At 47.8% G+C, this 14,112-nt stretch overlaps 2 protein-coding genes across 2 annotated transcripts in view; both read right to left on the bottom strand.

Annotated features, from left to right (window-relative positions):
• LOC147119043 (uncharacterized) overlaps positions 1-14,112 on the bottom strand; it is a 453,069-nt gene that overhangs the window by 12,997 nt on the left and 425,960 nt on the right. The gene's annotated exons all lie outside the window — the stretch shown is intronic.
• LOC147119047 (uncharacterized) overlaps positions 51-14,112 on the bottom strand; it is a 230,851-nt gene continuing 216,789 nt past the window's right edge. The window contains 5 exon segments of the mRNA XM_085984018.1: positions 51-104; positions 257-679; positions 681-938; positions 4,350-4,353; positions 10,138-10,568. Coding sequence (XP_085840144.1) covers positions 51-104; positions 257-679; positions 681-938; positions 4,350-4,353; positions 10,138-10,568 — 1,170 coding nt within the window.

The raw sequence follows: 14,112 nt of genomic DNA, 5'->3' as shown, positions 1-14,112 counted from the left end.
CAATCCTGAGACCCTTATAAACAGTGAACATTATCCACCCGCCTGTTCCCTTAGCATCGGTGCCCCACACCAAACTCCGGGAAAGACAGGAAGTCAGGGAGCATCTGCAAATGGAGGAGAAATGGTGACTGGTCAGGGAGCGTCTGTAAATGGAGGAGATATGGTGACTGGTCAGAGAGCATCTGTAAATGAAGGAGAAATGGTGACTGGTCAGGGAGCATCTGTAAATGAAGGAAAAATGGTGACAAAAATCGACAGGAATGCATTGAAAGCAAAGCTGATTTATTTGAAATATACCCAGAATATTAAACTCCAGCCCAGTCATAGGGTTAATAACATCAGCAGGAACAAGCTGGTGAACTAGCTGGTGTGTCAGCAGATTGGATGACTGAGTGAATCCCTTCCCACACACTGAGCAGGTGAATGGCCTCTCCTCGGTGTGAACTTGCTGGTGTGTCAGCAGGTTAGATGACTGAGTGAATCCCTTCCCACACATGGAGCAGGTGAACGGCCTCTCCCCAGTGTGAACTCGTTGGTGTATCAGCAGTTCCTTTGTGCTTTTAAAGATCTTCTCACAGTCAGAACATTTAAAAGGTCTTTTATCTGTGTGAACAAGTTGATGTGTAGTGAGTTGCGATGACTGAGTGAATCCCTTCCCACACTCAGAGCAGGCGAATGGCTCTCTCCCCAGTGTGAACTCGCTGGTGTGTCAGAACGTCAGATGAATTAATGAATCCCTTCTCACACATGGAGCAGGTGAACGGTCTCTCCCCGGTGTGAACTCGCTGGTGTGTCAGCAGGTTGGAGTGCTGAGTGAATCCCTTCCCACACACGGAGCAGGTGAACGGCCTCTCCCCAGTGTGAACTCGCTGGTGTGTCAGCAGGTAGGATGACTGAGTGAATCCCTTCCCACACACGGAGCAGGTGAATGGCCTCTCCTCAGCGTGAACTTGCTGGTGTCTCAGAAGCTCGGATGAACGAGTGAATCCCTTCTTACACACGGAGCAGGTGAACAGATCCTTTCCAGTGTGAATATGCTGGTGTTTCACAAGCTCAGATGAACAATTGAATTCAGAAAAGTGCAGTCAGAATCGGGGGAATTTATAATGGGGAACAAAGAAATGGCAGACCAACTAAATACATATTTTGGTTCTGTCTTCACAAAGGAGGACACAAATAACCTCCCAGAGATGCCGGGGAACATAGGGTCTGATGAAAGGGTGGAACTGAAAGAAATCAGTATTTGTAGGGAACTGGTGTTAGGAAAATTGATGGGACTGAAGGCCGATAAATCCCCAGGGCCTGATAATCTACATCCCAGGATACTTAAGGAAGTGGCCCTAGAAATAGTAGATGCATTGCTGGTCATCTTCCAGAACTCGATAGACTCTGGAACGGTACCCATGGATTGGCGGGTAGCTAATGTTACCCCACTATTCAAAAAAGGTGGTAGAGAAAAGGAAGGGAATTATAGACTGGTAAGCTTGACATCGGTAGTGGGGAAAATTCTAGAGTCCATTATAAAAGATGTAATAGCAGAGCACTCGGAAAGCAGTGACTGGATCGGACAAAGTCAACATGGATTTACAAAAGGTAAATCATGCTTGATTAATCTACTGGAACTTTTTGAGGATGTAACTAGTAAAATAGATAAGGGAGAACCAGTGGATGTGGTGTATTTGGACTTTCAGAAGGCTTTCAATAAGGTCCCGCATAAGAGATTAGCGTGCAAAATTAAGGCACATGGGGATTGGGGGCAAGGTATTGACTTGGATAGAGAACTGGTTGGCGGACAGAAAGCAAAGAGTTGGAATAAATGGGTCATTTTCCGAGTGGCAGGCAGTGACTAGTGGGGTACCGCAAGGATCGGTCCTAGGACCCCAGCTGTTCACAATATATATTAATGATCTGGACGAGGGAATTGGATGTAATATCTCCAAATTTGCAGACGACATAAAGCTGAGTGGGAGGGTATGCTGTGAGGAGGATGTCCTGAAACTCCAGCACGATTTGGACAGGTTGGGTGATTGGGCAGAAACATGGCAAATGCACTATAATGTGGATAAATGTGAGGTTATCCACTTTGGTGTCAAAAACAGGAAGGCAGATTATTATTTGAATGGTAATAGATTGGGAGAAGGGGAAGTGCAAAGAGACCTGGGTGTTCTTCTACACCCGTCGCTGAAGGTAAGCATGCAGGTGCAGCAGGCGGTTAAGAAGGTAAATGGTATGTTGGCCTTCGTAGCAAGAGGGTTCGAGTACAAGAACAAGGATGTATTGCTGCAGTTGTACAGGGCCTTGGTGAGACCACACCTTGAGTATTGTGTGCAGTTTTGGTCGCCTTACCTGAGGAAGGACGTTCTTGCCATGGAAGGAGTGCAGCGAAGATTCACTAGGCTGATACCTGGGATGGCAGGAATGACGTATGAGGAGAGATTGTGTCGATTGGGCTTATACTCACTGGAGTTTAGAAGATTGAGAGGGGATGTCATCGAAACCTATAAAATTCTGTCAGGCCTGGACAGACTAGATGCAGGAAGGATGTTTCTGATGGCTGGGGAGTCCAGAACCAGGGGTCATAGTCTAAGGATAAGGGGTAAGCCATTTAGGACTGAAATGATGAGGAATTTCTTCACCCAGAGAGTGGTGAACCTGTGGAATTCTCTGCCACAGAGGGCGGTGGAGGCCAGTTCATTAAGTATATTCAAGAAAGAGTTGGATATATTTCTTAAGGCTAAAGGGATCAAGGGATATGGGGAGAAGGCAGGGACCGGGTACTGAATTTGGATGATCAGCCATGATCTCATTGAATGGCGGAGCAGGCTCGAAGGGCCGAATGGCCTACTCCTGCTCCTATCTTCTATGTTTCTATGTTTTTTCCCACACATGGAGCAGGTGAACAGCCTCTCCCCAGTGTGAATGCTCTGGTGTCTCAGAAGCTCGGATGAACAAGTGAATCTCTTCCCATACATGGAACAGGTGAACGGCCTCTCCCTAGTGTGACTGCATCGATGAATTTCCAGCTTCGATGGGGAACTGAATCCCTTCCCACAGTCCCCACATTTCCAGGGTTTCACCGTGGTGCGGGTGTCCTTGTGTCTCTCCAGGTTGGACAATCGGTTGAAGCCTCATCCACACACGAACACGTGTACGGTTTCTCCCCGCTGTGAACGGTGCAATGTTTTTTCAGGTTGTGTAACTGGTTAAGGCTCTTTCCACAGTCAGTGCACTGGAACACTCTCACTCGGGTGTGTGTGTCTCGGTGCTTTTCCAGTCACACTGACGTTTGAAATCTTCTCCCACAGACAAACATTTCTCCTTCTATATTAAAAGGCCGATGATATTCAGGTCCTGATGAATCGTGTCACTGTCAGATTTTGACGTGATGTTTGGTTTGAATTTCTCGTCTGCACATCCTCCCCTTCTAATGCCCTGTAAAAGCAGTTTACAAAAGTCATGACTGTAAATACAGGATAGAAATTTGGATTTCTCTCCCTTTCTCTCCTGAAGGTGCTGCGTGATGGTGGGGTTTGGCCCCAGTCACTCTTTGCCCTCCAGTTCCTTGCTAATGGCAGTTCTGAGCTTGTGGGCCTATACAGCGAGCTGCCAGCATTTCGACCATGGGGAGCAGCGCAGCCGCCGGCCCTGGCTGATTCTGTCTGGAAAAGCTGAGGCCAATGGTAACACACCAACAACAACTTGCATTTACATAGCGCCTTTAACGTAGTAAAACGTTCCAAGGTGCTTCACAAGAGCGGAATCAGGCAAAGATTGACCTTAGGGCCGAGGCAACTGAAGGCACGGCCACCAATGGTGGAGCGAAGGAAGTGGGGGATGCACAACAGGCCAGAATTGGAGGAATGCAGAGTTCATAGAATCAGAGAATGGTACAGCCCTTCGGCCCATTGTCCCAGAGCCAGCTCTTTGAATTTAGTCCCACTCCTCTGCTTTATCCCCACAGACCCGCAATTTGTTTCCCAATTCAAGTAGTTCTCCAATTCCCCTTTGAAAGTTGCCATTGAATCTGTTTCCACCACCACTTCAGGCAGTGCCTTTCAGGCCATAACAACTCGCTGCTTAAATTCTTTCCTCATGTCGCCGCTGGTTCTTTTGACAATGACCTTAAATCTGAGTCCTCTGGTTACCGACCCTTCTGACACTGGAGTCAGTTTCTCCTTATTAAGAGGGTTGTAAACACCTGGTCCACTTGGCACTGAAGTGTCTGAAACTCATAATAGGAACTCCAGGGAAACAAAATACTGACAAATGTTAAACTGCTCTGTTGACAAACGAAATCTCAATTTAAGTTTTAAAAGAATAAATTGTTTAACGGGTTCACACTGACTCACCCGACTCAGGTTCTGCCCATTAAACACTGCGATTGGTTGCCGAACTCGCTGCTCCCTTGGCCCTCCAGCCTCTGAGCTCTTTTCCTATTGGTTCCCAGGGCCATCAATCACCACTCGCCAACATTACGCTGCCAGATGAGGTTCAGGGGCTCAGAGGAAGAAAGTAAATGAGGCCATGAATCTGAGTTGGGAAATACAATGAGAGAAACATGATTCAATTGGTGAACTAAACTATTTCAAATCAACTGAAATGAATTGTTGCCATTAATGTATTCTTTTTGCACCAAGTGGGAAACAAATGATGTTTTCCCACACACGGAGCAGGTGAATGGCCTCTCCCCAGTGTGACTGCATCGATGAGATTCCAGCTCAGACGGGTAATTGAATCCCTTCCCACAGTCCCCACATTTCCATCGATTCTCCGTGGTGCGGGTGTCCTTGTGTCTCTCCAGGTTGGACGATCGGTTGAAGCCTCGTTCACACACACAACACGTGTACGGTTTCTCCCCACTGTGAATGTTGCAATGTTTTTTCAGGCTGTGTAACTGGTTAAAGCTCTTTCCACAGTCAGTGCACTGGAACACTCTCACTCGGGTGTGTGTGTCTCGGTGCTTTTCCAGTCACACTGATGTTTGAAATCTTTTCCCACAGACAGAACAGACAAACATTTCTCCTTCCACATTCAGAGGCCGATGATATTCAGGTCCTGATGAATTGAGTGACTCTGTCAGATCTTGATGTGATGTTTGGTCTGAGTTTGCGGTGTGTAAATGCTGCCCTTCTCACAGCCTGTAAAAGGAGTTTACAAAAGCCATCACTGTGAGTCCAGGATAGAAATTGACAAGATTCTCTCCTCCTGGTTCTTGGTCAAGGGGGCCGCACATGCGCCCTGCTGCCCCCTGAGCCTCTCAAGATGGCGGCCATTACCCCGGGCCTGTCACCGGGAGAAAGCCCCGCAGCTGCCGCCCCGCTCGGGGCAAACGCCCGGCCCAGAGGCTCTTGTTCGGGGCCTGAGGCCCACCCCGGGTGTTTGTGAAGCGGATAATGTTGAGTGTTTTAATAATGGGGCCTGGGGCCGCAATCGGGGTGTGTGCAGCCCGCGTGTCCCCGGGGTTCATTAACCCGCTCCCTCCACCGACTTTATAAACCCTGCGGCGCGGCCTACCTGCAGTTTATTAATCTCCCGACCCCGCTCCCGCCAACCTGCAGCTCCGCCCGGCGAGGGACACGTGACCCGGGCCCACGGCCTGATTGATGGGAGCTTCTGACCAATAGGGAGTGAGCGGGGCGGGGCTGGAGAAGCGAGCCGGTGGTGGGTCCTCCAACCAATCGGGGAGCCCAAGGGGCGGGACTAGCGCCGGCTGATTGATCCGCAGGGCAGTGATTTTCATAATTTTAAGGCCCTCTATTAGGTCACCCCTCAGCCTTTTTTCAAAAGAAAAGAGACCCAGCCTGTTCATCCTTTCCTGATCTGTATACCCTCGCATTTCTGGTATCATCCTTCTAAATCTTCTCTGCACTCTCTCCAGTGCCTCTATATCCTTTTTATAATATGGCGACCAGAACCATACGCGGTTCTCTAAGGGCTGAATTTTGCCGGCACTCAGCGTGCGGGTTTGGAGGCAAGTCCACTGTCAAAACCACAAAGATTGACAGTGGGTCGGTATCCCGCTCTGAACCGCCTCCTTGTGAGTTTCCCTGAACAGACTCGACACCAAGCGGCAGGTCAGCCAATTTAGATACTTTAAAGCTTGTTAAAAGGTAGTTAAGCACCATTTTCCCATGTACTCACCATTTTCCCAGGTTTTTAACGAGTGACCCGGAGAGCGGCGATCACATCAGGTAAGTGTGTCGGGTTCTCAATGACTGGATTGCTGTGAATAGGTGAAAGCTGCAGAAGTGGTCTAAAACCTACCATTTCACAGCTGTTCACTTCCCAATCTTAGAATCTGGAGCATTAATGATTTGGAACCCACTTTGGAGCTTTATACAAACACGATTTCTCTTTCATAAAACCATGTTGACTCTGCCTAATCATATTATCATTTTCTAAGTGCCCTGTTCCACTTCCTTAATAATGGATTCCAGCATTTTCCCGAGGACTGATGTCAGGCTAACTGGCCTGTAGATCCCTGTTTTCTCTCTCCCTCCTTTCTTGAATAGCGGGGTTACATTTGCTACCTTCCATTCCACGAGGACCTTTCCAGAATCTAGGGAATTTTGGAAGATCACGACCAATGCATCCACTATCTCTGCAGCCACCTCTTTTAGAACCCTAGGATGTAGGTCATCAGGTCCAGGGGATTTGTCGGCTTTTAGTCCCGTTAGTTTCTCTAGTACTTTTTCTTGACAGATATGAATTACTTTAAGTTCCTCACTCTCATTAGCCCCTTGGTTCCCCACTATTTCTGGAATCTCAACCTTCTCCAGTGTAGCTCACGCAGCTCCAGCTCACGCAGCCTAAGCCCGGGCTGTCCGCAGTGCGGCCGCAACATGCCCATAGACTTGTACGAGTGGTCGGGACCTCTCACCCTGACCGAGGTGGATGAGAAGGCTGCGCAGTCCCTCCGTGTCAAGTATGACAATGTGGGCAGAGATGTGCTGGGTAAAGCGCTGAGCCCAGCCCAGGTACTGACTGCAGCTGAGAGCTGAACACACAGGAACCGCTCCAGTGCCTGGAGCCAGCAACAAGAGGCAACAAAAGCAAGGAAGGCACAGAGTACAAAAGCAAGGAAGTTATGATGAACCTTTGTAAAACACTGGTTCAGCCTCAACTGGAGTATTGTGTCCAATTCTGTGCACCACACTTCAGGAAGGATGTGAAGGCCTTAGAGAGGGTGTAGAAAAGATTTACAAGAATGATTCCAGGGATGAGGGACTTCAGTTATGTGGATAGACTGGAGAAGTTGGGGTTGTTTTCCTTGGAGCAGAGAAGGTTGAGAGGAGATTTGAGAGAGGTGTTCAAAATCATGAGGGGTCTGGACATAGTAGATAGAGAGAAACTGTTCCCATTGGCAGAAGGGTCGAGAACCAGAGGACACAGATTTAAGGGGATTGGCAAAAGAACCAAAGGCGACATGAGGAAAAACTTTTTTACGCAGCGAGTGGTTAGGATCTGGAATGCACTGCCTGAAAGGGTGGTGGAGGCAGATTCAATCACGGCTTTCAAAAGGGAATTGGATAAGTACCTGAAAGAAAAATATTTGCAGTGTTACGGGGAAAGGGTGGGGGAGTGGGACTCGCTGAAGTGGTCTTGCAGAGAGCCGGCATGGGCTCGACAGGCCGAATGGCCTCCTTCTGTGCTGGAACCCTTCTATGATTCTAAGCTTATATTGTGGTTAATAACAGACAAAACCTGTTTTTCCCCTGATCTGATTACAGATTCCAACCAGTCGATTCAGTGAATGGAATGGCTTATCAATGTTGCCATGGCAACCTGTCTGCAGTGAAAGGCCTGTTTGAGTTTCTAACTCAGACTAAACTTCTCTTTCCCATAATACACATTATATCAGACATTTGATGTCAATGTATTTCAGCCATGTTATGTTAATATCTCTAAAATCTACAGGGACATCAGATACACAAATCTTTAAATGTTGGAGGATAAGTTTATAAAGTGGTTTAAAAATGTTACCCAAGGTATTTTACAAATGGGGCGTAGAAAACAAAACCATCGGTTCGGCTGCAGTTAGAATAAGTTTTGGGAATCTTACACTAGGAAGGATGTCGGGGCCACAGAGAGGCTGCAGAATAAATTCACTGAGGTTATACCACGGATGAGAGGCTTTAGTTATCAGAGAATCATAAAATGATACAGCACAAAAGGTGGCTATTCGGCCCATCATGCTTGTGCCAGCTCTTTGGGAGAGCTATCCAATTAGTCCCACTCCCCTGCTCTGTCCCCATATCCCGGTAAATGTTTTCCCTTCAAATATTTATCCAATTCTCTTTTGAAAGTTACTCTTGAATCTGCTTCCTCCACCCTTTCAGGCAGTGCATTTCAGATCATAATAACTTGCTGGGTAAAGAAAAGTTTCGTCATGATGACCTGTCTGCAGTGAAGCGCCTGTTTGAGTTTCTAACTGAGGTGAACTTCTCTTTCCCAGGAGGAGAGACGACAGAAACTGGGGCACTTCTCATTAGAACAAAGCAGGGTGAGAGGAGGTGTGAGCGAGGTGTTTAAACTTGATCAACGACACCGACCAAAATATCAGATACACTCCCTGTCCTTCAGGACCTGTGTCCAGGGGAGAAGCTGATGGGTTTATCAGATCATCTTTGGGTTAAATGTTGTGCTCGTGGAGCTGAGCCCCTAGTGTCAGCATCAAACACTCTCCAGTCGGGTACAGCACGGGTTAGATACAGAGTAAACCCATCAGCCGCTCCCCGACACAGATACCGAGGGACAGGGAGTGTCCGGGACAATGACATTTCTCACTCAATAAGGTATAAATTGATCCTGTACCTCTCCCCATTAATCCTGGGCTCCACACGGGGCAAATCCTGCTCCTGTTTCCCTTCCTGTAACAGCACTGAGCTAAACCCAGCCCATAATGAGCAGGGCCCAGGGAGGCTGGTTGCTAGGTGCTGCAGTGATGTCATAAAGCAGGGCCATTCAGCCCAGCTGGTTGTCTCCTTGTCCCTTTAAAGGCGGAGAGCCGGGACACCCTGTCTCCAAACACATCCCACCTGTTCATACTGAGAATCCCCGGGGAAGGCCCAAGGCCCAGAGTGTGGAACACAACCAAGGGGGAAAGAGGAGGAGAGAAGGGGAGGTAAATCAAGGAGTCGGGACTGAGGGACACCAAGCTTCAGTTTTAGAGCCTGTAGACTTCAGGAGGGGAAGAGTGAGTTCAGTAGTTTTAGGATCCAGGGAGAGAACAAGGAGCAGATGGGGAGAGTGGTGTGGATTCCAGCACAGTGAGGATGTAGGGGGAGGAGATTGTGCCGGGCCGTGTATTAGGGGTGTAGGAGGGACAAGAGAGGAAAGGTCAGAGGAGCAATTACTGCAGCAGTGCCCATAAATAGTGAGAGAGAGAGAAGGTGGGGGTTCGAGTGGACCAGGGACAGTCTGTTAAACTCTCTGTTTGCTGTGACCAGTTTTCCTTCAGTTAAAAATGGCCTCCTGTAGCCCAGTGACACAAACAGCCCATTAAACTCCACCAATGGCCTTTGGTCTGGTGAGGTCTCCCTTTGTGAAACATCGACTGTTGTTAAAGCTTTTCATTCTGACATGCTCACAGTGAGAAATGAGCTGCAGAACTGCCGATACCGTCAGCTTTAAGGAGACGTTTCCCTTTGGAGATCAGATTGTCCATTGAGTTTCATTAAACTGATGTTAAAGTAACAAGGCTGCTTTGCCCCGTGACAATTACAGGTTATCAGAATATTTCCCATAGGTTAAAATCCAATATTACAGGGACTCACTGCCCTGGAGGGTTGAAGTGGACCCTGTGATATAATAGAATTTTCTGTCCTGTCAGACTTGGACATCTTGTAGATCCATCTTTTAACAAGTTGTGGGATCTCAGTTCTCAGGTGGATTCCACTCAGTTTGTAAGAAGTCCTCAATCAGCTCGTCTTATTGTCGAGATATCAAGGACCCGACACACTGCGTGTGTGTGAAACAAAGCTCATTTATTTCACATTGATACAGATTAAACTCCAGCCTAGTTATAGAGGTTACTAACATCAGCTGAAACAAACCCCAACTGTCAGAATGAACACGGTTCAGTCCTGGATGTGATTAACAGCAGCAATAACAGCAAAATCCAACCCCCGCAGTCACTTGTGAACTCGCTGGTGTGTCCGCAGGTTGGACGACTGAGTGAATCCCTTCCCACACACGGAGCAGGTGAACGGCTTCTCCCCAGTGTGAACTCGCTGGTGTGTCCACAGGTTGGATAAATTAGTAAATCCCTTTGCACACTTGGGGCAGGTGAACGGCCTCTCCCCAGTGTGAATTCGCTGGTGTGTCAGCAGATCTCTTGTGCTTTTAAAGCTCTTCTCACACTCAGAACATTTAAAAGGTCTCTTATTAGTGTGAACAAGTTGGTGTGTCCGGAAGTTGGATGACTGAGTGAATCTCATCCCACACACACAGCAGGTGAACGGCTTCTGCTCACTGTGAACTCGCTGGTGTGTCAGCAGGTGGTTAGACTGAGAAAATCCCTTCCCAGACAATGAGCAGGTGAATGGCCTCTCCCCAGTGTGAATTTGCTGGTGTTTCAGCAGGTTTGATGATTCTTTGAAAGTCTTCAGGCAGTGAGAGCAACTGAATGATCTCTCCCCAGTGTGACTGCATCGATGAGTTTCCAGCTAGGATGGGTAATTGAATCGCTTCCCACAGTCCCCACACGGTGCGGGTGTCCTTGTGTCTCTCCAGGTTGGACGATCAGTTGAAGCCTCGTCCACACACAGAACACGTGTATGGTTTCTCCCCGCTATGAATGGTGCGATGTTTTTTCAGGCTGTGTAACTGGTTAAAGCTCTTTCCACAGTCGGTGCACTGGAACACTTTCACTCGGGTGTGTGTGTCTCGGTGCTTTTCCAGTCACACTGATGTTTGAAATCTTTTCCTACAGACAGAACAGACAAACATTTCTCTTTCCACATTCAAAGGCCGATGATATTCGGGTCCTGATGAATTAAGTAACTTTGTCAGATCTTGATGTGATGTTTGGTTTGAGTTTGTGGTCTTACAGCCTGTAAAAATAATTTACAAAAGTCATCACTGCAAAGCAAGGATAGAAAATCAGTACAGACAATTCCAGGTGCTGACTCTGGCTGGGTTCAGTTCTAAACTCTCTGGTTCCTCTCCCTCTCCTCCCCTGAAGGTGCTGACTCTGGCTGCGTTCAGTTCTACACTCACTGCTTCCCCTCCCTCTCCTCCCCTGAAGGTGCTGACTCTGGCTGGGTTCAGTTCTACACTCACTGGTTCCCCTCTCTCTCCTCCCCTGAAGGTGCTGACTGGCTGGGTTCAGTTCTATACTCACTGGTTCCCCTCCCTCTCCTCCCCTGAAGGTGCTGACTCTGGCTGGGTTCAGTTCTACACTCACTGCTTCCCCTCCCTCTCCTCCCCTGAAGGTGCTGACTCTGGCTGGGTTCAGTTCTACACTCACTGGTTTCCCTCTCTCTCCTCCCCTGAAGGTGCTGACTCTGGCTGGGTTCAGTTCTACACTCACTGGTTCCCCTCTCTCTCCTCCCCTGAAGGTGCTGACTGGCTGGGTTCAGTTCTATACTCACTGGTTCCCCTCCCTCTCCTCCCCTGAAGGTGCTGACTCTGGCTGGGTTCAGTTCTATACTCACTGGTTCCCCTCCCTCTCCTCCCCAGAAGGTGCTGACTCTGGCTGGGTTCAGTTCTACACTCACTGGTTCCCCTCCCTCTCCTCCCCTGAAGGTGCTGACTCTGGCTGGGTTTAGTTCTCCACTCACTGGTTCCCCTCCCTCTCCTCCCTTGAAGGTGCTGACTCTGGCTGGGTTCAGTTCTACACTCACTGGTTCATAAGAACATAAGAAATAGGAGCAGAAGTAGGCCATTCGGCCCTTCGAGACTGCTCCACCATTCAATAAGATCCTGGCTGATCTTCTACCTCATCTCCACTTTCCTGCAGTATACCCATATCGCTTGATTCTCTTAATATTCAAAATCTATCGATCTCTGTCTTTAATATACTCAATGACTGAGCCCCCACAGCCCTCTGGGGCAGAGAATTCCAAAGATTCACCACCCTCTGAGTGAAGAAATTTCTCCTCATCTCAGTCTTAAATGGCCGACCCCTTATTCTGACACTGTGACCCCGGGTTCTTGATTCCCCAGCAAGGGAAACATCCTCCCTGCATCTACCCTGTCAAGCCCTGTAAGAATTTTGTGTGTTTCAAAGAGATCACCTCTCTTTCTTCTAAACACTACAGAATATAGGCCTAGTCTACTCAATCTCTCCTCATAGGACAATCCCCCCATCCCGGGAATCAGTCTGGTGAACCTTCGTTGCACTCCCTCTATGGCAAGGAGACCAAAACTGTACACAATTCTCCAGGTGTCTCACCAGGGCCCTGTATAATTGCAGTAAGACGTCTTTACTCTTATACTCAAATCCTCTTGTAATAAAGGCCCACCTTTCGTGAAGTGCTCCGGCCACTTTATTAAACACACAGCAGAAGCACATTAATCTGATAGGAGATCACTGACACATGAGCAGCCAGCGATGTGGAGCCTCCCGAGAGTCCAGCCCCTTTAAGAACATAAGAAACAGGAGCAGGAGTGGGCCATTCGGCCATTCGAGCCTGCTCCGCCATTCAATGAGATCATGGCTGATCTTCTGCCTCAACTCCATTCACCGGCCCTATCGCCATATCCCTTGATGTCCTTACTAGTCAGAAATCTATCAAATCTGTTTTGAATATACCCAATGACTGAGCCTTCACAGCCCTCTGGGGTAGAGAATTCCAAAGATTCACCACCCTCTGTGTGAAGAAATGTCTTCTCATCTCAGTCCTGAATGGCCTACCCTTTATCTTGAGGCTGTGGCCCCTGGTTCTATACTCCCCAGCCAAGGGAAACATTCTCCCAGCATCCATCCTATCAAGCCCTGTAATAATTTTGTATGCGTCAATGAGATCCCCTCTAATTCTTCTGAATTCAAGAGAATACAGGCCTAGTTTACTCAATCTCTTCTCATACAACAGTCCTGCCATCCCAGGAATCAATCTCGTGAACCTTCGTTGCACTCCCTCTATGGCAAGTACATCTTTCCTTAGGTAAGGAGACCAAAATTGTACACAGTACTCCAGGTGTGGTCTCACCAAGGTCCTATATAATTGGAATAAGACTTCTTTATTCCTGTACTCAAATCCTCTTGTAATGAAGGCCAGCATACCATTTGCCTTCCAAATGGCTTGCTGCACCTGCACATTCACTTTCAGTGACTCATGTACAAGGACACCCAGGTCCCTTTTAGCATCTGCATTCCCCAATCTTTCACCATTTAGGAAATACTCTGCCTTTCTGTTTTTTCTACCAAAGTGGATAACTTCAGATTTATCCACATTATATTCCATCTGCCCACTCACTGAGCCTGTCGAGATCCCCTTGAAGCCTCTTCACATCCTCTTCACAACTGACACTGCCACCTAGCTTTGTATCATCAGCAAATTTGGAAATGTTACATTTAGTCCCCTCATCCAAATCATTGATATATGTGAATAGCTGGGGCCCAAGCACCGATCCTTGTGGTACCCCACTAGTCACAGCCTGCCATCCTGAAAAAGACCTGTTTATCCCTACTCTTTGTTTTGTCTGTTAACCAATTCTCAATTCATGCTAGTATATTACCCCCAATTCCATGTGCCCTAATTTTGTTCACCAACCTCTTGTGTGGGACCTTTTCGAAGGCCTTCTGAAAATCCAGATACACCACATCTACCAGTTCCCCTTTGTCTACTTCACTAGTTACATCCTCAAAGAACTCCAATAGGTTTGTCAAACAGGATTTCCCTTTCATAAATCCATACTGACTCTGTCCAATCGTACTATTAGTTTCTAAGTGCCCAGTTATTGCATCCTTTATAACAGATTCTAGCATTTTCCCAACTACTGATGTGAGGCCAACAGGTCTATAGTTTCCCATTTTATCTCTTCCCTCCTTTCTTAAAAAGCGGGGTTACATTTGCTATCCTCCAATCTGCAGGAACCATTCCAGAAGCTATAGAATTTTGGAAGATGACAACCAATGCATCCACTATTCCAATGGCCAGCTCTTTC

This window comes from Somniosus microcephalus, chromosome 4, assembly GCF_052327205.1.
Source record: "Somniosus microcephalus isolate GS21.2 chromosome 4, FLI_Smic_1.0, whole genome shotgun sequence".
NCBI classification, from domain to species: domain Eukaryota; kingdom Metazoa; phylum Chordata; class Chondrichthyes; order Squaliformes; family Somniosidae; genus Somniosus; species Somniosus microcephalus.
Note: the sequence above shows the minus strand (reverse complement) of the source record. Positions and strands in the feature narration are given on the sequence as shown.